This window comes from Pristiophorus japonicus, chromosome 14 (genome assembly GCF_044704955.1).
Source record: "Pristiophorus japonicus isolate sPriJap1 chromosome 14, sPriJap1.hap1, whole genome shotgun sequence".
Lineage (NCBI taxonomy): Eukaryota > Metazoa > Chordata > Chondrichthyes > Pristiophoridae > Pristiophorus > Pristiophorus japonicus.
In genome coordinates this window covers 87,206,575-87,228,292 of record NC_091990.1, presented here as the reverse complement: position 1 = coordinate 87,228,292, position 21,718 = coordinate 87,206,575, and the positions used below count along the sequence as shown (strand labels likewise).

Below are 21,718 nucleotides of genomic sequence, written 5' to 3'. Positions count from 1 at the left end.
TCCCACACTTTAATCTATTTTCCCAGTCCACTTCAGCCAACTGTGCATTCATACCTTTGTAATTTCCTTTATTTAAGATCAGGACTCTGGTTTGAGATCCAACTTTCTCACCCTCCAACTGAATTTGAAATTCAACCATGCTATGATCACCCTTTCCTCAACCATCCTTTACTATGAGATCATTTATTAATCCTGTCACATTACACGTTACCAGATCTAAGATAGCCTGCTCCCTGGTTGGTTCCACAACGCACTGTTCAAGGAAACCATCCCGGATACACTCTATGAACTTACCAGCGGGTCTGGGAGATGTCCAGGTCTGAGAATTGTTTCTCAGCAATCTCCCGGGAAGATTCACTGTGTGCCGATTGGTGAGGGCTGCCATTCTCCTAGTGAAGCTGAACTAACGGAAGAAAATTGCCTTGTAATAAGTTTCTAGTAAATTAGTAAATGTTCTTGAATTTGCGTGACTGCAGGATTTGTTTAAATGTCTGTGTAATAAAGTGAGTTTATCAACTATGTGACCTGTCAGTGGTGATATGTAGGAATCCTGTGGCTCCCGGCAATGGTACAGTGGAAGGGGATGACTTCCGGTTCGGCTCCCATATCTACTTCAGCTGTGATATGGATTTCCAGTTGGTTGGAAGTAACGTTATCACTTGTCAACTGGACGGGAATTGGAGCACAATGACACCACGCTGTGGTAAGGCTCTTTAACATCCTGTGTACTGAGGAGCAGGGCGTGAGGGTTGGTGGGGGAGGGGATGGCATTTGCCCTGTCTGTCGTGAAGTTAAAATGCGAGTATAGCGAATACATTTAGCATTTGACCTCCAGCAGTTTAAGGAGCAAATCTCCCATGGCCTCACCTGTCCTCACTGGAATGAGTTTTCCTATATAATTATGTCGTATTTTCCTAACCGACGAGCACCACCTGTGGTCCAATCCCCTCCCTGCCTACTCCCTTAGAATCATAGAATGGTTACAGCACAGAAGACCATTCGGCCCATCAAGTCCGTGCCGGCTCTCTGCAAGGGCATCTCAGCTAGTCCCACTTCCCCGCCCTTTCCTCGTAGCCCCGCAATTTTCTTTCCTTCAGGTATTTATCCAATTCCCTTTTGAAAGCCATGATTGAGTCTGCCTCTATCACCCTTTCAGGCATCGCATTCCAGGTCACGACATTAAAAAACAGTTTCTTCTCGTGTCGCCTTCAGTTCTTCTGCCAATCACCTTAAATCTGTGTCCTCTGGTTCTCAACCCTTCCGCTTATGGGAGCAGTTTCTATCTACTCTGTCCAGACCCCTCATGATTTTGAACACCTCCAACAAATCTTCTCTCAACTTTCTCGGCTCCAAGGAGAACAACCCCAGCTTCTCCAGTCTATCCACGTAACTGAAGTCCCTCATCCCTGGAATCATTTTTGTAAATCTTTTCTGCACGCTCTCTAAAGCCTTCACATCCTTCCTAAAGTGTGGTGCCCAGAGTTGAGCACAATGCTCCAGTGTTTTATAAAGGTTCATCATAATCCTTCCTTTTGTATTCTATGGGGCCAAAATTGCCCCTCTTGGTAAGGCCTGTTAGCACCTCAAACCGGCAGCCATGCTGTGGAGTGCAGTGGCCGCCAAGTTCTCGCTAAATGGCCGCTGATATTGGTATTGCCCTGACGCGGTTTCCCAGCGGTGTGCAGCACCCCACCTCTTGCCCCCCACTTCCGCGGCAGTGATGGACAGCATTCCTAAGTGCGTCATCACTGCGCTCACCGCCGAGGTCCTGGGCAGAAAGCAACATTCCCCTTCAAAAGTCGTCCAGCCGCTCGACGGATCCAAGAGTTGCCTCTTTTGGGTGTTGCATCGCTGCAGATGCACACCTCCGGAGGCAGTTAAAGGGTTGTGGAGTTAATCGCATTTCATGCTGACTTTTTCCCATTGTTTTACTCGTAGTGCAAGGCTACAGTGTGCGCTGCTTGCTGAATGCTGGAGGCGCCTTCCAGCTGCAGAACAGGGAGGCCACTTCGAGGAGGCTGCGCTTGTGGAGGCCTTAGAGCTAGGGGCAGTGCTTGCAGCCAACGTCTCCTGTGCATTGTGCGTGTCTCCGAGGCATGGAGGAGAATCATAGAATCATGGAAATTTACAGCATGGAGGGAGGCCATTTCAGCCCATCGTGTCTGCGCCGGCCGACCAAGAGCTATCCAGCCTAATCCCACTTTCCAGCTCTTGGTCCGTAGCCCTGTAGGTTATGGCACTTTAAGTGCATATCCAAATATTTTTTAAATGTGGTGAGAGTTGCTGCCTCTACCACCCTTTCAGGCAGTGAGTTCCAGACCCCTATTTCGTGCGCTGTGCCTCTGTTTATGAAGCCCAGGATCCCATAAGTTTTTTTAACTGCTTTCTCAACCTGTCCTACCACCTTCAACAATTTGTAAACACAGAGACCCAGGCCTCTCTGTTCATGCACCCTTTTAGAATTATACCCTTTAGTTTACATTGCCTCTCCTCATTCTTCCTACCAAAATGAATCACTTCGCACTTTTCTGCCTTAAATTTCATCTGCTCAATGTTCACACATTCTACCAGCCTGTCTATGTCCTCTTGGAGTCTGTCACTGTCCTCCTCGTTTTTCACTATATTTCCAAGTTTTGTGCCATCTGCAAATTTTGAAATTGTGCCCTGTACACCCACATCCAAGTCATTAATATATATCAAGAAAAGCAGTGGTCCTCATACAGACACCTGGGGAACACCACTGTGTACCTTCCTCCAGTCCGATACACAACCATTCATCACTACTCTCTGTTTCCTGTCACTTAGCCAATTTCATATCCATGCTGCCACTCTCTTTTTTATTCCATGGGCTTCAACTTTGCTGGCAAACCTAATAGTTGGATTTTTAGCTTTTGAGATTTTGGGGCGGTAATTGCGGTGGGGTTGTCCTGATACCTCCTGGAAAAACGTTGCGTCTTCGTCTGTAAAATTCGGCAAAAAATGAGGTTCCATGATCGGTGGCATAAAATCAGGCATAACACACGGACGTTTTTGTGCCTGAGCCGAAAATCGCAGCGTTAAATACGTCAGAATAATGTGCAGGTCAAGGTTGTGTAGATGCCCTGATTTTTGTTGATTACGCTTGTAAATAGTTTCTTTGATTTAATGTATTTCATTGTTCATTTATTTTTTGATCCATTCGAAACTTGTGTTTTTTTTCTCTCTGGTTTTGTGCCTTTCCCAGATGACTACACAGCTGTAAGTGGGGCAGGGATTATGTAGGGAGTGTAAACAGGCTTGTGTAACCTGAGCTTTTCCCTGTCCATTCACATGCACACTTTGCCTGACGCTCCGGACCCGAGTCAGTCAATACTTGTTCACTTTTTCCCCCTCTTTCCTTTTCTCTTCAGCCCTCCCTGACTGTTCCCCCTGTCGTCGTGCCTCCTTTCATCTCCCCTCTCTCGGATACTCTGCCCTCCCCAATCCTTACCCCGATCCTTCATTGCTCTTTGACCTACCTGCTCTCCTGCCACCGTCTCTAGGTTTGACTCCCTCCTAGATAAGCCATAGATTCCCTCTGTGCCTCTCTTGGCCTCCTCCAAAGGGCCCATCGAGGCACTCATCGCTGCCTCTTTATGAGCAACAACCCCAACTGTCCTACCCTACTCTCTCGCCGACCTTCCGGCCCAGCCCACCCAGCGGGGGCTAAACTTGCCAATCTCCTCCCTGTCCAACTCACCCACCCCCCTCACCCCCGCAATGACCCTGTGAACACAGGAGGTGGGGCAGCCATCATTGACCTTCTGCGCATCTCCCCCAGAATTTCCAGTCGCTTGCGAACAAGGCCCTTGTCATCCATAAACTTATTGTGGATGATGGCATCGACATCATGGCTCTGACGGAAACCTGGATGAAAGGCGATGACACCTTACCCATAAATGAAGCCTCCCCACCTGGCTATACCTTCCACCACTTGCACCGCCCAGACCACCGTGGTGACGGTGTGGCTCTCATCACCAAATCACACCTTGGTCTACCCCGCTACTCCTCCGGCACTTTCTCTTCCTTTGAACATCTCACCTTATCCCACCCTCTTGCCTCTCATTTAAAATTCTCGTTCTCTACCACCCACCCAAGTACAATAAACATTTTATTACCAATATTTCTTCACTACTTTCCTCCCTCTGCCTCTGCACCGAGTAACTTTTCATCCTCGGTGATTTCAACCTCCATCTCACCATGCTCTCTCTCCTCTGAGTTCACTATCCTCCCTTAATCTCTCCCTCCATGTAAACTCCCCAACCCACTTCCTCTAAGGATCTTCCCTGCCCTAGCCCTGACCTCACATCTTTCTCCAGTTTCTCTCCAATCTCCCCTCATGACATTTCCAAGCTCATCCTGTCCATGGGAGACGCTTTCTGCTCCCTGATTCCCAACAAACTGCTGACCACCCAACTTCCTTTTCTGGCTCCCATGTTCGCCGACATTGTTAACGGTTCTCTCTCCTCAGTTACTATCCCCCTCTCCCTCAAATCTGCTGTCATCACTCCTCTCCTCAAAAAACAACCGTCGACCCCTCTGTCCTTGCAACCTACTGCCCCATCTCCAACAACCCTTTCCTCTCCGAAGTCCCTGAACGTGTTGTCGCCTCCCAAATCCATGCCTATCTTTCATGCAATTCCAGGTTTGAATCCCTGCTACATTACTGAAACAGCTTTTACCAAAGTGACAAATGACATCCTTTGTGACTGTGACAAAGGCAAACTATCCCTTCTCGTCCTTCTTGACTTGTCTGCAGCCTTTGACACAGTTGACCACTCTGTTCTCCTCCAACGCCTCTCCACCATTGTCCGACTGGGTGGGACTGCACTCGCCTGGTTCCATTCTTATCTATCTAATCGTAGCTAGAGAATCACCGGCAATGGCTTCTCTTCCTGCCCCCGCATCGTTACCTCTGGTGTCCCCCAAGGATCTATCCTTGGCCCCCTCCTATTTCTCATCTACATGTTGCCCTTTGCCCCATCATCCAAAAACACAGTATGTACACTGATGACTCCCAGTCTACCTCACTACCACTTTTCTCGACTCCTCCACGGTCTCGAAATTGTCAGACTGCTTGTCTGACATCCAATTCTGAATGAGCAGAAATTTTCTCCAATTAAATATTGAGAAGATCGAAGCCATTGTTTTCGGTCCCCGCCACAAACTGCATTTCCTAGCCAACGACTCGATCCCTCTCCCCAACTGAGGCTGAACCAGACTGTTCGCAACCTTGGTGTCATATTTGACCCTGAAATGAGCTTTCAACCACATATCTGCAGCATAACTAAGACGGCCTATTTCCATCTCCGTAACATCTCCCATCTCTGCCCTTGCCTCAACACATCTGCTGCTGAAGCACTCATCCTTTGTTACCTCTAGACGTGACTATTCCAACGCACTCCTGATTGGTTTCCCACATTCTACCCAACATAAACTAGAGGTGATTCAAATCTCAGCTGCCCGTGTTCTAACTCACACCAAGTCCCGCTCAACCATCACCCCTGTGCTCGCTGCCCTATATTGGCTTCCGGTTAAGCAATGCCTCGATTTCAAAATTCTCATCCTTGTTTTCAAATCCCTCCATGGTCTCGACCCTCCCTATCTCTGTAATCTCCTCCAGCCCCACAACCCCCCCCCCCCCCCCGAGATGTCTGCACTCCGCTAATTCTGATTATAATCACTCAACTATTGTGGCCGTGCCTTCTGTTGCCTGGGCCCCAAGCTCTGGCTCTTTACCTCTTTTTCCTCTTTTAAGATGCTCCTTAAAATCTACCTCTTTGACCTGCCCTGATTTCTACTTAGGCGGCTCGGTGTCAAATTGTTTTATCTCATAATACTCCTGTGAAGCGCCTTGGGACGTTTCACTACATTAAAGGCGTTATATAAATACAAGTTGTTGTTGTTGTTCAGTGCCCTGCAACATAACGTTGTCTATTGTATGGCTTTCTTTTGGTGGGGGGAGCTTTTGTTCTTTTGTTGCAGTAAAATGTCTGTTTGGATGGTGTGGCTATCCAATGGGGGCCTCGCCAGGCTCCTCTTTATCGTCTTCCTCCTCCTGAGGTGGGCCTACAATCCCCATTGGCAATACCTGGCCCCTGATGATGACCAAGCTGAACAATATGCAGCACACCACAATGAAATTGGAAACCTGTTGATGGGATTATTGAAGGCTGCCTCCAGAGCGGTCCAGGCATCGGTCTGCCTGTAGGAGATGGCATATCTCTGTCAGCAATTCCTTTCGGAAGCACAGCCTTCTCACACACTGCTCCTCAGAGAGCTGGAGGTATGAGCGTGGTGTCTGTAAACGTGTGGTGGGGGGGGTGAGCCCACCTCCCTAGACGTCTTCATCCTCTCCTCATCCATGGCCCAAAATGGCCAAGAGCCCGTCTTCTGTCTTGGCTCCGCCTGGCAATAGCATGGAGCATGATACGCTGGCGAACTAGTAATGCCGCCATTAAATTCTCTCACGGAAGTTGTAAGGAATCTGTAATGGCAGATAAAAGTGCCGCCTTCAAGACGGAGCTTCACGCAGCATGCCTCAAGGTGACCTGTGATGTAGAATCCTGCCCCTCTATTTAAATACGCCGCAATTACCACCTGCTGCACATTGGGGATGCCTGGTTTTTCAGACGTTTCCTAAGGCGGGCGTTTATTGAGGCATTAGGGCCCAATTTTGCATCTGAGGCACTAGCGGAGCGTTGCACGAGGATTGACATCATGATCTCAGTGAAACTAAAGGGTGGGGTGGTAAGTTTTTGCACCGTCGCAAACCATGAGCCGAATTTGCTGGCCGGGCATTAAAAGCTGGACGCCCGCCATGACACCTAGACGTGCAGCGCCACCAGAGGCACAAGCGAGCTGATGTGGTACTTTATCAAACGCCAATCAAAATTACAGACAAAAAAACAGGGATGTAGGACTAAGCACGATTGCTCTTTCAAAAAGCCAGCACAGGCACGATGGGCCGAATGGCCTCCTTCTGTGCTGTAAGTTTCTATGATTCTATCATTCTCAGTGTCAATGTAAAGCACTGTCTTGGCTCCGGTGTCAATGTTAACTACTCCTTTAGCTTCAGTGTCAATGTCATGTTCTCCCTTGGCTCCAGTTTGAACATTCTGTACTTACTTGTCAGGCACAGCAGGGTCAAACCCATAGCAATGCTTCCTCTACTCTGAGCCAATGTCTGCATCAGCTGTAACCTAGGATGAGGTCCTGTTCTTACAGCAGCCAGACATTATGCGTGCCCCATGACTGCCATCCACTGGCCATCTGCAGCCTGTCACCTGCTGCCCCACAGATGCCATGGTCACCTCCAGTTACAAATGCCACTTGGTGGCAAGACGATGGTGCTCCTCCTGCAGATCTCCTCTACCAATACCTCCAAATAATTGGGAGGTGTTGGGGGCGGTGGGGGGGGGGGCGGCGGGGGGCAACAGGCCTTGTAGTTTCTGCTATGTGGACAGTGTCAGAAAACTTCAGTCACAGATACTTGCAGCCAAAGTGCACTTCCCCTTTATGAGGTACTTGCTGCCTTTAAATGACATCAGCAACACAAGATAGTGTCCACCTCCATTAGCCAATGAACAGTGTGAGTAGTGCTGGCAGCCTACCTATTCTATTTAAATTAGACAGATGTCTTATTTGTGGACTTTATTACGCCCAGGTGGCCTGACGCACAAGCTGAGCGTGGCACCCAAAATGGGCTTAAACCAGTGTCTACCCAATATATCGCACTGGTCACACACACTATGTCCCACTGGTCACACACACACTGTCCCACTGGTCTCACACACACACTGTCCCACTGGTCACACACACACACTATGTCCCACTGGTCACACACACACACTATGTCCCACTGGTCACAAACATTATGTCCCACTGGTCACACACACACACACACACACACACACACACACAGTATGTCCCACTGGTCACACACACTATGTCCTACTGGTCACTCACACTATGTCCCACTGGTCTCACACACACTATGTCCCACTGGTCACTCACACACACTATGTCCCAATGGTCACATACACTGTCCCACTGGTCACTCACATTGTGTCCCACTGGTCACACACACTATGTCCCACTGGTCACACACACACACACACAGTATGTCCCACTGGTCACACACACTATATCCCACTGGTCACACACACTATATCCCACTGGTCACACACACAGTATGTCCCACTGGTCACACACACTATATCCCACTGGTCACTCACACTATGTCCCACTGGTCACTCACACTATGTCCCACTGGTCACACACACACACACACACACACACACACACACAGTATGTCCCACTGGTCACACACACTATGTCCCACTGGTCACTCACACACTATATCCCATCGGTCACACACACTATATCCCACTGGTCACTCACACTATGTCCCACTGGTCACTCACACTATGTCCCACTGGTCACTCACACACTATATCCCATCGGTCACACACACTATGTCCCTGTCGTCACACACAATGGGCTGGATTTTCTGTTGTCTATAGCCTAAGTTACCGGGCGTTAATGTGAGTGTTAGAGCTTAGCGACCGGGAGCGCAGCTTTTGGTGCCTCGACGGAAAATTCATTCGAGGCTCACCGGGGGCACAAACCGCCAGCGCCTGGTGTCAGTCCTGGTGCATGCCCACGCTTGTGCCGGCCTCATTTAGCGACTGCCAATAATCACGTCTGGAAAATCAGTCATTACAGCCTTCCAGAGTTGTTAACTGGCAGCTACTTAAAGGGATGAGGAAACGCTTTCCTTGGAGGTCACAGTCACTACAACGTTTACACACAGCACGGTGCATGAGCTTCCGAGATTGCAGTGGCAGTTGAACATAACAATTTAGCTTGAGAAAAAGTTATTTAAAAAACTTTAATGGGGGCATTACTTGTTCGCTTGCATCACATTCTACATGCTCTAGCAAGGCGCATCAAGAGACAAGGGCTGTTGGCCATATCGGCGGCCGAAGGAAGAGAGCCCCTAGATGTCAGGGCAGAGGCCCTACCCCCCACAGCGTTACCGGCTGCAAGGCTCATACCTGGACCTGTCTAAGGAACAGTGTGGCAGAAGGCTGCGCTTTCGAAAGGTGGTAGTTAGAGATATGCCATCTCCTACAGGAAGACCTGCAGCCTCATATCGGCACCAGGGCTGTTCTGCCCGTCGTAGTGAAGGTCACAGTAACACTCACCTTCTATGCCTCTGGCTCCAGGGGACATATGCAGCATCTCTCAATTCGCAGCACATCGCTGCATCCACGATGTCACACAGGCTCTGTACACATGTAGAATGGACTTCATTAACTTCCCCATGACTGGGAAGAAACAGGATGAGCGCGCATGTGGGTTTGCCAGGATAGTGGGCTTCCCCAGGGTGCAAAGAGCAATTGACTGCACACACGTGGCCTTGCGAGCACCATTCCAGAAAGCAGATGTATTCAGAAACAGAAAGGGATACCATTCCCTTACTGTGCTGCTGGTGTGCGACCACACGCAGCGCATCCTCGCAGTCAATGTTCGCTATCATGGAAGCGCACATCATGTGTTTATCCTCCAGGTGCCACGACTAGTTTAGTCACAACTGGAAGGCCGAGACTGGCTGAGCAGGGGCAAGGGATACGGCCTGGTCTCCTGGCTGATGACCCCTCTCCGCAACCCCACCACAGAGGCGGAGGAACGCTACAATAAGAGCCATGCCAGCAACTGCAACATTATGGAGCAGACAATAGGGCTGCTGAAGCAGCGATTCCGATGCCTGGACCGCCCTGGAGGCAGCCTTCAATACTCCCCTCAACAGGTCTCACTATTTATTGTGGTCTGCTGCATGCTGCACAACTTGGCCACCATGAGGGCCCAGGCCTTGCCAGTGGGGATTGCAGGCCCACCTCAGGAGGAGAAGGGCGAGGAGGGGGAGGTCGAGGAACAGGAACCTGGCGAGGCCCAGAAAGTCCAGCAAGACGAGGACCAGCAGCAGCCACGGAAGAGGCAGCCTGCCAATGTTGGCGGCGCAAGGGCTATTCGACAGCGGCTCATAAGGCCTCGGTTTGCTTAAATGGAGGGAGCTGAGGGAAGCAGTTAATAATGACTGCGCATTGTGCCACGATAATGCCACATCTCCATCACCAGTCCACAGTCATACACTAGAGGCTGAAGGAGACAGCCAAAGTAACATTTTATTTATTTACATCCCTCAAACAACCCCAAAAAACTCCACACCCACAAATAATAAAAACTGGAGCTACCGCCCCTTCTAACCGCAGAAAACATAATGACCATCAACGACATATGTACAAACGCCCCATGGAGAAACATGTAATTAATGCATCTTGTGCAGGCATTTGCCACCCCTCTGCCTCACCCCCCTCCCACGCCTACTGCTCCTCCTCAATGTGGCCTCAGTGCCTGCAGCAAGGCCATTTGAGGGCTGCTCTGTGTTGGAGGGAGACAGGATAGACGGCCTACATTGATGCTCTGGACCAGCTGTGGGCATGGAAGGCCCGGCTGCTGACTGCACCGCCTCAGGATGGGTGACAGCAGTGTGGGATTGCTGGGGTTCAGGCTGTGGCATGTGCAGAGGCGGACTGTCAGTGGTGGGAGCCAAAATGCTGTCATCGTGAGGAAGGGCAGCACCTTCCATTTCCAACGGCACACTGCCAGTCCTCCGGGGCAAAGCCAGAGCATCAGGAGCAATATGTGCTACAACAGATTGCTGACCTTCTGCGGCATCATCTGTTCCCCGTCTGACCGTGGGGATGACAGAGAGGATGGCAGCAGACACTGCTTACATGGCATCACACTGAGACTGCCTCAGAACAGACTGAGCTTGAAATGCTGCAGCCTGAGAGTGATTGCAAGCAACCAGTGTCTGCATGACATCACAAAGAGAATGCGTGGCTTCGGCCTGTGATGTCATGGCTGTTGCCACATCTACTCATGGCACGAGCTTTCACCTCTGTGACCCCACTGTCGCTCGTTGTACCCGCCTCCTGGTTTAGCCAGGCAAGGATGAGCCCAGTGGACTGCTGAGAGGCACGGGCAATTCTTTGAGACGGCCTCCGCCACACTCACAGCAAGTGCATCCACGCTCTGCGGCACCCTCCCTAATGCACCCATAAGCTCATGGTGCATCTGCATGAACTCCCTGGACATAGCCTCCAAATCCAGGTCCTCATCTGCCTGACTCTGAGCAGGACTCCTGGGCCGACTAATCCTCCGGGGAGCTGGCCCCCGAGCTTCGCCTCACGCTGGGCATTGCTGCAGGCCACTGGGGCCAGGAACGTCAGGATCAGCAAACCCCAGGAAAACGGCCTCTTCGACCGAGGCTCCCCACCTCCCGCCTGCTGCTGCTCTCACCTATTGTGGACGAGTTTCGCCTGAATTTGTCAGTGGGTCTGTAGCTTCTCGAGTGCCACATGTGTCTGCAGTAAGTGACTCGCTACTAATGTCGTGAGGTGTGAATCTCTGCATCTCAGCCTGCGTGGCCGCACACAGTGGATATGTCAAAGGTGGGATTTGAACAAAGAGCTTTAAGTAAGTATGATGCTGAAGGCCTGTGATCATGTCTGAAGAGTTAAAAGGTGTTGGTGGGTGTCCTCAAGCTGAGTCGGGAGCTAAAGGGAGAGACGCTTGGATGAGCGGGGCATGTCTGGTGAGGCGATAGAGAGTATTTAGGGAGGAGCATGGCCTGGTACACATAGAGGAGTGGGCAGTGTAAAGCCTTTACATTGTGTAAGACAGTGAGGCTCACATTAACGCATTGCAAGGTTAATGTAAAGGGTGCTCACCCTGATGACCCTAGTGAGGTCGTTGAACTTTTTGTGACATAGTGTCTCTATCCTGACCACCATGTCATGGGCAGAGACGTGCTGGGCCACCTCCCTCCACAACCTCCTGAACACCCGTGGAGATGATCTTCATCCCCCTCCAGACTATAGCGCATTGTTGCACCTCTCAACAACCTCAAGCAGGGCCTCAAGGGCCGTGGCTGAGAAGCGGAGTGCTCCCTGACTTCCTCCCTGCTTCTCCATTTTCCCACTCTCATAAACTTGAAGTTGAGCTGCGCATACGCATACTTACCTTTAAGGCTCGACTTTTCTTGGGATGTGAATCGGAATTCGGAGCATGCGCAATGGTTGACAAAATTTAGCGCCAAGTTTTTCATTAGGGCCCCCCCCCAGGTCAGGTGTGTAACAGTTGATTCAGCGCCCTCTTCAGCGCTTGGTCCAATTCGCGGGAGACGCAAACTTTTTTAAGGCTCTAAACTTACTGCTCCGTCGGAATTAACGCCTCAAAATGATCAATACCAAATTTCCACCCCAATATGTGCTATTGGTCACACACGCAATATGTCCCATTGACACACAATATATTCTACTGATCACAGAGATAATGTACAACTGGTCACACACACAATGTCCCACTGGTCACACACAATGGCCCACTGGTCACACACAATGGCCCAAAAACTGCGGTCCATGACGTAGCTATGGAGTACTTCGCCAACCTATGAAAGGAATTCGAACATACCTTGTGTGAGGCCCAGAAAGGAGACTTGCTGTTTGTCGCTGTGGAGTTGTGTGCAGCATATAACATCACAAAGGCCAGGAGCACAGCCTATAGCCTATGCGTAATGGGAAGACACTCCCAAAAAAGCTGTCAAAACTAAACCAAGCCCACAGTCTCTTTTATTTAAATTACATTTTAAAAACTTTTAAAAACATGTATTTTATTGTGAAGTGATACCATTAACAATCCTTTCAGACATACTCAAATGGATCCAATGTTTTCCTGCAAGGGTGACTAACAAATGCGACCATCTAATAAGTGGGTTTTAAAAGGTCAGTAAATGATCTTAAAGAGGTTTATGTATCACACCAGAGTTAAATGTGAATTAAAACTTGTGGCTACATCAAAAGTGCAGTGGTTGTCAGCAGGTCATTTCCAAAATCATCCTCACTTTACAACTTCTATTAGATTTTGGAAATAAACTGCATACATAACTTTGCTTAAGTTTTTTCATCCAAACTCACAAGTTATTAGTTCCGATGTATACAAATACCTGTTTTGATACTCAGTAAATAACTAACAATGTTTTATATCTCCTACAAGTAATGTTGTAAACTTCAGAAATAAATTTCCAGCCATATATATATATTCAATGTTAATTGTCAGGCTTAAAATATATAATTCAGACCTCATTTAGACTGGCGATAGATAAATCTCGTTTTCTTAGATGCATTATATTGTTTGTTATGTTGTTCATTCTTGAATTGAAAGTACAGAGTTTGTCACTGAAATCTGATCGATGTTCACTATATTTAACTCTCTTATTCAACTTCCCAAGTAATTAAAATGAAACTCGACCGACAAAAACAAGTTCCCTGCACCAAACTGTACACAATGCACACACACAGATCTGTTTTTAAGATGTGAAACATGTTCCTGCGCCTGCTTTCACTAATCGTAAGAAAAATGTCTGTAATTGCTGGGCAAGCTGCCCAACTCTGTGCTAGCAATGGGGATTTCCAAGGCGTTCAGATCATCTGTCAAGGCATAACTTGACAGATCGCAGGTTCGGGATTTAGCGCATGTGGAAATCTTGAACTTGCGTTATATTTCAAAGGCGGTATGACTCTGTACTCTCAGAGTACTCTGGCATACCCACCGCAAAATCCGGGCCAATATGAGCTACTGGTCACACACACCATATGTTATACTGGTAACATCTGTTTTGCCAATACGAGGGTCTGTGTTATCAGTGGGTATATAGAGGGCTCTCATGTTGATAGGATGCAACCTACAGCTCCCTATTGTACAGTTGAATCCTCAGCCAAATTCGGACACTATTCTGACTGCTGTGCAAAGCATTACTTTGCTCTTTAATTCCAGAGAGAAAGAGCTGTATTGACCCTGGTGTACCAATGAATGGGCAACGAAGCATTCTCGCAGGAAGCGGGCACATACACCAGGGCCATGCGACAGTGGGGACCATCGTGCAGTTCACCTGCAATTATTCGTTTGTTCTAAGCGGCAGAGCACAGAGAGCTTGTCAACAGGATGGAACGTGGACGGAGAAGCAGCCAACCTGCACAAAAGGTAACACAGCAATACTCTTTTGTAGCCAGACTCAAAGTTAAAAATGAAATAACCTCAAGTATCTGATACACATAGAAACTCCCTCAGCATTTTCATTGTGTACATCTGATAGCCCCTGATTTCAAATACCAACAGCAACTTACATTTCTGTAGCGCCCTTAATGTAGTAAAATGTCCCATGGCGCTTCACAGAAGTATTATCAAAAACAAAATTTGACACCGAGCCATATAAAGGAGATGTTAGGGCAGATGACCAAAAGAGGTAGGTTTTAAGGAGCATCTGAAAGGAAGAAAGAGAAGTAGAGAGGCAGAGAGGTTTAGGGAGGAAATTCCAGAGCTTAGGAGCTAGACAACTGAAGGCATTTATTTATTGAAATATGATTTCAAATAACACGGTGTTACTTGTGGTTGTGGAGCTCAATCACTCAGCGGTTGGACCTACTAATGGCATAAATGTCAAATGACACAGAACCTGCCCCTGCTTTGGGCTGTTGAATTTTCCAATGGACATTTGACATTCGGTGAGAGGTTTTAGCCTGGGTCACCTCACGGGTGGTGGACGTTGTTTAAAGACCAGGGATCACTTGATGGTGTCGCTGGGAGACGTGTGGACACACACTCCATCCTTCATTTCAGACTCCTGCTACTCCACAAATACAGCTGGTTTTAGCCAAGGACACTTCACTTGGTGAACTGGACATTGTTTAAAAACCTGGAACCACTCTGCCGAGCTCGGGTTGGCTGCAGTAAAATCTCACTCAATCTCACTCAACCACTGATGTACCTGACCAGGTATCCATCCCTCAGTACAGACACTAATGCGCGGGTGTGTTTCCTGCTGCTCCATCAATGCAGTCGGTGTTAAAAGGAATGGCAACCTCCTTTTCACCTGTTACCTGCGAAGCTGGTAATGTGTGTGTATTATTGGTGAAACACAGGGAGAGAGAATGCACACCAGTGCCATCTGCATCATGGCCAAGCGAGGGGCTAGAGAGCAGACTTCTGCATCCTTCATCCACTAAACTGGACACTCCAGACAGTGTGTGGCTCAGCTGATGTCGGGTAACTTGGCCTACATCTGTACAAAATGTTGCTGATAAAGGTTCACTGATGCAGTTATTTTATAACTATGGGTTAGTCAGACACAGCACTGTGAATTCCCAGAGCATGCACCATTTATGGGCTGCCAGTCATTCTCAAACATTCCCACATAGAACATGTGCACCTAAGGAGGAATTATAAAATCACACTACTTTTTAAAAAAACTTTGAAATAACTTTAATGGTCGCACATTTGTACAGATGAATCTTTCTTTGCAGGTGATGGGGTGGCCTTTGAGCAGGCCAACTGCCATAGGATACCTGATTGCCATTTCTGCTTCTAGGTTATGGCGTCGAAACATCACACTCCGAGCTGAGAGCCTCGCCCACAGGCATTTTGAGAATTTAGGTGCACGGATCCCATGACTTTCTATCCAACCATTTAACTTAATTTAATTTAATGGACAGAAAGTTACGAAGAGCATGTTCCTAGATTACCAAAATGTACTTTTGGATTTTGTAAAGTTTTGATTTTGTAAAATCAGCTTAATACAGTGTGCTCCATGCTGTGTGAGATAAATACCTTTATAGGCCAGTGTGTGGTTTCCTTACAAATATCCCTTTACAGCGGCAGTCAGGTTGATTTGGTCCCTATCTGTGCAAGTCAACAATGACAAATAGTTGCACTAATTTCAAATGTAACACCACATATTGCGACAGTAGAGGGAGAGTACATTACAAGCAGCTTCCAACATCTTTATCCTGTCTGCCCTGTTGTTTTGCTGATTAGCTTGCGTATCTCAGTCCTGGGCATTTATCCTGGTTGCAACATCCTTCCAGGAATGCTGCTGCCCAGCCTGTGCAGTGCTGGGGCCCACTGACCTGCGAGGAGCAGCCAGCCTCCGTGTCAATGAATTCTGACGGAGCCTTGTCAGTAAAATGAGTTCTTGCTCTGCGCCATCATTCCTGTCATATTCCACTCTTTGAAGCACAATTGACCCCTGCAGCTGTAGTTTAAACACAGCTACTTAAATTAAATAGCTGTAAAATCACTTAAGTAGAGTGCAAAGTCTTGATCACAGGTGATGCAGGATTGAGCAGGTTTCCCGTTTGAACTCGTAATGCTGTTGAGTATCAGGGTCTGTGCCAATTAACCTTTTCACTCCGAAGTTCCAAAAGATTTGACTTGACCCGTATTGATGACAGTAATTATATTTTATTCAGTAAAAGTGAGACTTGATTAATTACAGCGTCTAAGCAGTAGTTAAACGAGGTAGTCAAGGTTTATGTTACCTGTTGGGGCCTGGGTAGAAGACACAATCTCCAGGGGTCAAGGCCCGTCGGGCCTGGCCTCTAGGCTTGCTTGTCCACCGGGTGTGACATGTGTGGGTCCTCCGCCAACCCGGAACCCTCCTCGGCTCGCCTGGTGGATGTTCCCAAGCCTCTTGCTGACTGCCTCTCCAACCTAAGTGTTTGAGAGACCCCTTCTTATACTTCTTCTTCCCAGCAAAGCCTATAGGGACCAGTTAACCCAAACTCCCCTGTCCAATTACAGAGTTGCCATGTACCGAATGATCCCACCTGCCCCTGTCAGGTGCCCATCTCATGATACCCTGACATCATCTGTTTTTGACCATCGAGACTCATATCTGGGGTAGTTATGGCAACACAAACGGAACATGTCTCCATGTGCAGCGATAGGTATCCTTGCCGTTTGCCTATATTTTTAATTTCCTGCAGATATCGTGACACTCCACACAGTGACAGCCACATGTGGCCTTGCTTGTCCTGTTCCCACAGGCATGCTGTCTGTTTTTATTAATACATTTGCTGAGAAGCACTTTTAAAAGGCTGGTCAAGAATGTTAGTCAAGAGGGCCCAGCATCATTTTTAAATCTAACTGCTTCTACCCAGGGCATACGACACTAGTTTTAAAAGTATGATTATTCATCATTGTGCATTGTGTGTCAGTTACATAATAATAACAAAACATACTTAAAACTATAATGCCACCAAAAACAGATTATTTGGTCATTTATCTCAATGAGGGATAATTTGGACTTTGTGCCTTAGTCTAAAATGGGTGATAGCGAATCGGCAGTACAGTTTACACCTCTCCCGATTTCTATCTCCATTGATTTCTGCTGTAAAAGGGGTGCCGCCTCACTATCATTCATTTTACACTATTGCACAAAGTCAAAATTACCCCCATTGTTTTATGTGGGATCTTGCTGTGTGCAAATTAGCTGCCGCATTTTCCTACAAGACACAGTGACTATACTTCAAAAGTAATTCATTGACTGTAAAGCATTTTGCGACATCCTGAGGACATGAAAGGCACTATATAAACATAAGTTCTCTCTTTCAATGAGGGTATATTTATCTCCCAGCAGGGAATCATGGGAGATTTCACAGGGAAGAACTTCAGAATTTATTAGTCAGAAGTATGAGTATTAACAATGAAACAAAAAAGTTGAAGACATCTCGACTATTATTACTTTTGTACAAAGCTTCGATCTTTAGTTCCAGAGAGTAAGAGTTGTGCTGACAGTGGTGTACCAATGAATGGACATCGACGAATTCTCCCAGGAAGTGGGCACATACACCAGGGCTATGCGACCGTGGGGACCATCGTGCAGTTCACCTGCAATTATTCATTTGTTCTGAGCGGCAGAGCGCAGAGAGCTTGTCAACAGGATGGAACGTGGACGGAGAAGCAGCCAACCTGCACAAAAGGTAACGCAGCAAAGCCCGTTTGAAGCCAGACTTAAAAACTTTAAAATTAAATAATGACTTCAAGTATCTGATACACATAGAAACCCCTGAGCATTTCCATTGTGTACATCTGATAGCCCTTGATTTCAAAATCCACGGTGTACTCAGTCATAGGGTCTACCAATGGTATAAATGTCAAATGACACAAAGGGAGCCTGCCCCTGCTTTGAGTTGTCGAATGGACAGTTGACATTCAGTGAAAGGTTTCAGCCTGGGTCACCTCAAGGGTGATGAACGTTGTTTAAAGACTAGGGATCACTTGATGGTGTCGCTAGGAGACATGCGGACACAAACTCCAGCCTTAATACAGACTCCTGTTGCTCTACCAATACAGCTGATGTTAAAAGGGATGGAAAACTGGGAAAACATTGCTCGCTTTCCCGTTAGTATTTCATCCTGTCAAAATTGACATATTCTTCAGGCTGCCAATTAATACCAATTAAGGGTTTTCTTGGGGTTGCTAACTCCAATGGCAGCCAAGTACTGCTGAATGAATTACATTCCCCAGTGCCATCACTTATAATGCAGCTTGCCCAGAGCTGTTGCCCCTCCAGCAAAAGTAACGATGTTCTCATTGAGTATGCTGCTGGGATTACCGTTGCCCTACATCCCAACACTAACACTAATGATCTGTATGCAATAGACGTAGACTGCATGATAGTTCAATTGACTGCAACATTTGTTATGAATTATTAATACATGAGTTGCTCAGGTGGGTCAGGAGAGGTCTTTGCATGGCTAAACCACAGAGATCTGCCAGGGAAACATTTCAGCATTTATCAGTCAAAAAAATAGGAATTTTAACACTTAGTACACCAAGAGCAGAACACATCCGACTATTGTAACTGCTGCATAAAGCATTGCTGCGATCTTTAGTTCCAGAGAGAAAGAGCTGTATTGACCCTGGTGTACCAATGAATGGGCAACGACGAATTCTCCCAGGAAGCGGGCACATACACCAGGGCTATGCGACCATGGGGACCATCATGCAGTTCATCTGCAATTATTCATTTGTTCTGAGCGGCACAGCACAGAGAGCTTGTCAACAGGATGGAACATGGACGGAGAAGCAGCCAACCTGCACAAAAGGTAATGCCGTGAAAGCCCTTTTGTAAATGGTGTGGCTGGTGTAATACCACATGTCACAGGATGCAATCCAGGTTTTATAAAGAACAGGCAGGATGAAGGGCCCGAATGTCGGGGGCTACAGAGGAGAATTAGGAAGTTCGGAGTAATAATTAAAAGTAAGTAGGTTATTTTTGTATGCAGGGCGGCTGAGTCATGGATTAAGTTGCCAGGGACAACCTTTGAACCAAATGGTACAAACTGATTCGATAAATCACCAGTGGGGGCAAAACACCTACAAGGCCTGTCTCGATATCCTGCGGTAACTTCGGCAGGGGATTGGCATGAATCCTGGGGAATAGGCCCTTTGCTCTAATTCTCCTGCATTTCTGCTGAAGTTGCCATGGGAGATCACCCAAAATTTAAAACCAATGTGTTTTGGAGAGAGAGAGGATGTGGCAGAAAGGAGGTATGGAAATATATTTGACACTTGTTTCCTCTTTCTAAAAATGCCTGTGTTCTTGTGACCATGGACCATGCACAGCTCATAGGTGCATGTGGTTGGGGTCCCGGATTGTATTATTCCCCCTCCCCCCGGTGGGGAACAGGGGTTAGCCTCTGTTTTGGTGGCTCACAATAAATTCTACTGATTTTCTTGTGTTCATAAATCAGAAAAATGGTAGTGCTGGAGACTAAAACAATTTTAGCATTTTTTTAATTAATCGCTGGCATCAACTTCAAGCACAGCATGGCTTAAATACAGAGTAAAGCTCCCTTTACACTCCCAGAGTAGGTACAGCACAGGTTAGACACAGAGTAAAGCCCCTTCTAAATTGTAACATGAAGCACTCCCATTTTACGCATAGCAGAGGCTAGATGCAGTGTAAAGCTCTCTTTACACTGCCCTATCAAACACTCCCAGGGCAGATACCTACACAAATTGGATACGGAGGAAAGTTCCCTTACACCTTCCCATCAGATGCTCTCAGGGGTAAGTACACCATGGGTTTGATACTGAATAAAGTTCCCTCTACACTGTCCCATCAAACTGTTCCATGTCAGGTACAGCACAGGTTAGATACAGAGTAAAGCTCCCTCTACACTGCCCCATCAAACAGTCCCAGGGCAGGTATAGCACGGGTTAGATACAAAGTAAAGCTCCCTCGACACTGTCCCATCAAACACTCCCACGTCAAGTACAGCACGGGTTAGATACAGAGTAAGGCTCCCTCTACACTGTCCCATCAAACAGTCCCATGTCAGGTACAGCACAGGTTAGAATCAGAGTAAAGCTCCCTCTACATTGTCCCATTAAACACTCCCAGGGCAGGTACAGCACGGGTTAGATACAATATAAAGCTCCCTCTACGCTGTCCTGTCAAACACTCACAGGGCAGGTACAGCGTGGGTTAGATACAGAATAAAGCTCCCTCTACATTGTCCCATTAAACACTCCCAGGGCAGGTACAGCACGGGTTAGATACAATATAAAGCTCCCTCTACGCTGTCCCGTCAAACACTCACAGGGCAGGTACAGCATGGGTTAGATACAGAATAAAGCTCCCTCTACACTGTCCCATCAAACCCTCCCAGGCCAGGTACAGCGCGGGTTAGATACAGAGTAAAGCTCCCTCGACACTGTCCCATCAAACCCTCCCAGGCCAGGTACAGCACGGATTAGATACAGTGTAAAGCTCCCTCTACACTGTCCCAAACATTCCCAGGTCAAGTACATCATGGGTGAGATACAGAGTAAAGCTCCCTCTACACTGTCCCATCAAACACTCCCAGGGCAGGTACAGCACGGGTTAGATACAGAGTAAAGTTGCTTGTACTCTACCTTAACAATGTGCTTCAGGCCCAACCTCAAAGAAACAGCACTACAGCAGGTGTAAGATTTCCATTTCTGACCCCAACCGTTAGTGAGATGAGAGTTTCTGTGATGAGCTGTGGATAATTTTCTGTTGCACATTGTATCTAATAAGAGCTGGGCTGGAAATATCTAAAACCATTTTAGATAGAATCTTTACCTCCATCAGCAAGAGGAATGGAAATTGATACTGTGGGCTGATTTGGACCCAGATCTAAGAGGTCACGGGATAATCACTAACACACTGAACCACCTTAGGTTACATCTGCCAGTCGAACATGTCTAACATCACCTCAAAAGGCTTTATATGTACTTTTTATATACAATGTAGCTCATGGCTCTAATTAACTCTGTGGCTAGAATTTTAAATGTTAAGGAGTTAAAGTTTTCCAAAGGTTTGCAAAAAACATCTCTTAACTACCCCATTCTCCAAAAGTGTACAGTAAAAACTGATTTTAACAATTGTCCAGGCATTCTCCAGCTGTGAGTAATTACTCCAGATAAATGAACAAGGACTTAGATAAGGACAAGTCATCAGGGCCTCATCTTATCAAAGTTTAATTCTGACTACAGAAGGTCAGGTGGGTCCAGAGGAACATTTAACAGACTCTGAAGAATTAGTTGAATGCTGTAAAGAATGTAGGGCTGGTGTCCTGAGATCAAATAAGCTTCTTCACGGAAACCTATCTTGTGAACAAGATCACTCAGCAAGACCTGGACGACATTCAGGCTTGGGCTGATAAGTGTCAAGTAACATTTGTGCCTAACAAGTGCCAGGTAATGATTATCTCCAACAAGAGACAGTCTAACCACCTCCCCCTGACATTCAACGGCATTA

At 47.3% G+C, this 21,718-nt stretch overlaps 1 protein-coding gene across 3 annotated transcripts in view; it reads left to right on the top strand.

Annotated features, from left to right (window-relative positions):
• pamr1a (peptidase domain containing associated with muscle regeneration 1a) overlaps positions 1 to 21,718 on the top strand; it is a 319,049-nt gene that overhangs the window by 144,128 nt on the left and 153,203 nt on the right. For 2 of the 3 annotated variants that reach the window (XM_070899341.1, XM_070899340.1), the window contains 4 exons: positions 533 to 703; positions 13,924 to 14,130; positions 17,694 to 17,906; positions 18,822 to 19,034. In XM_070899341.1, the coding sequence (XP_070755442.1) occupies positions 533 to 703; positions 13,924 to 14,130; positions 17,694 to 17,906; positions 18,822 to 19,034 (804 nt within the window). The remainder of the gene's footprint in view (positions 1 to 532; positions 704 to 13,923; positions 14,131 to 17,693; positions 17,907 to 18,821; positions 19,035 to 21,718) is intronic. The other variant, XM_070899342.1, reaches the window with a different exon arrangement.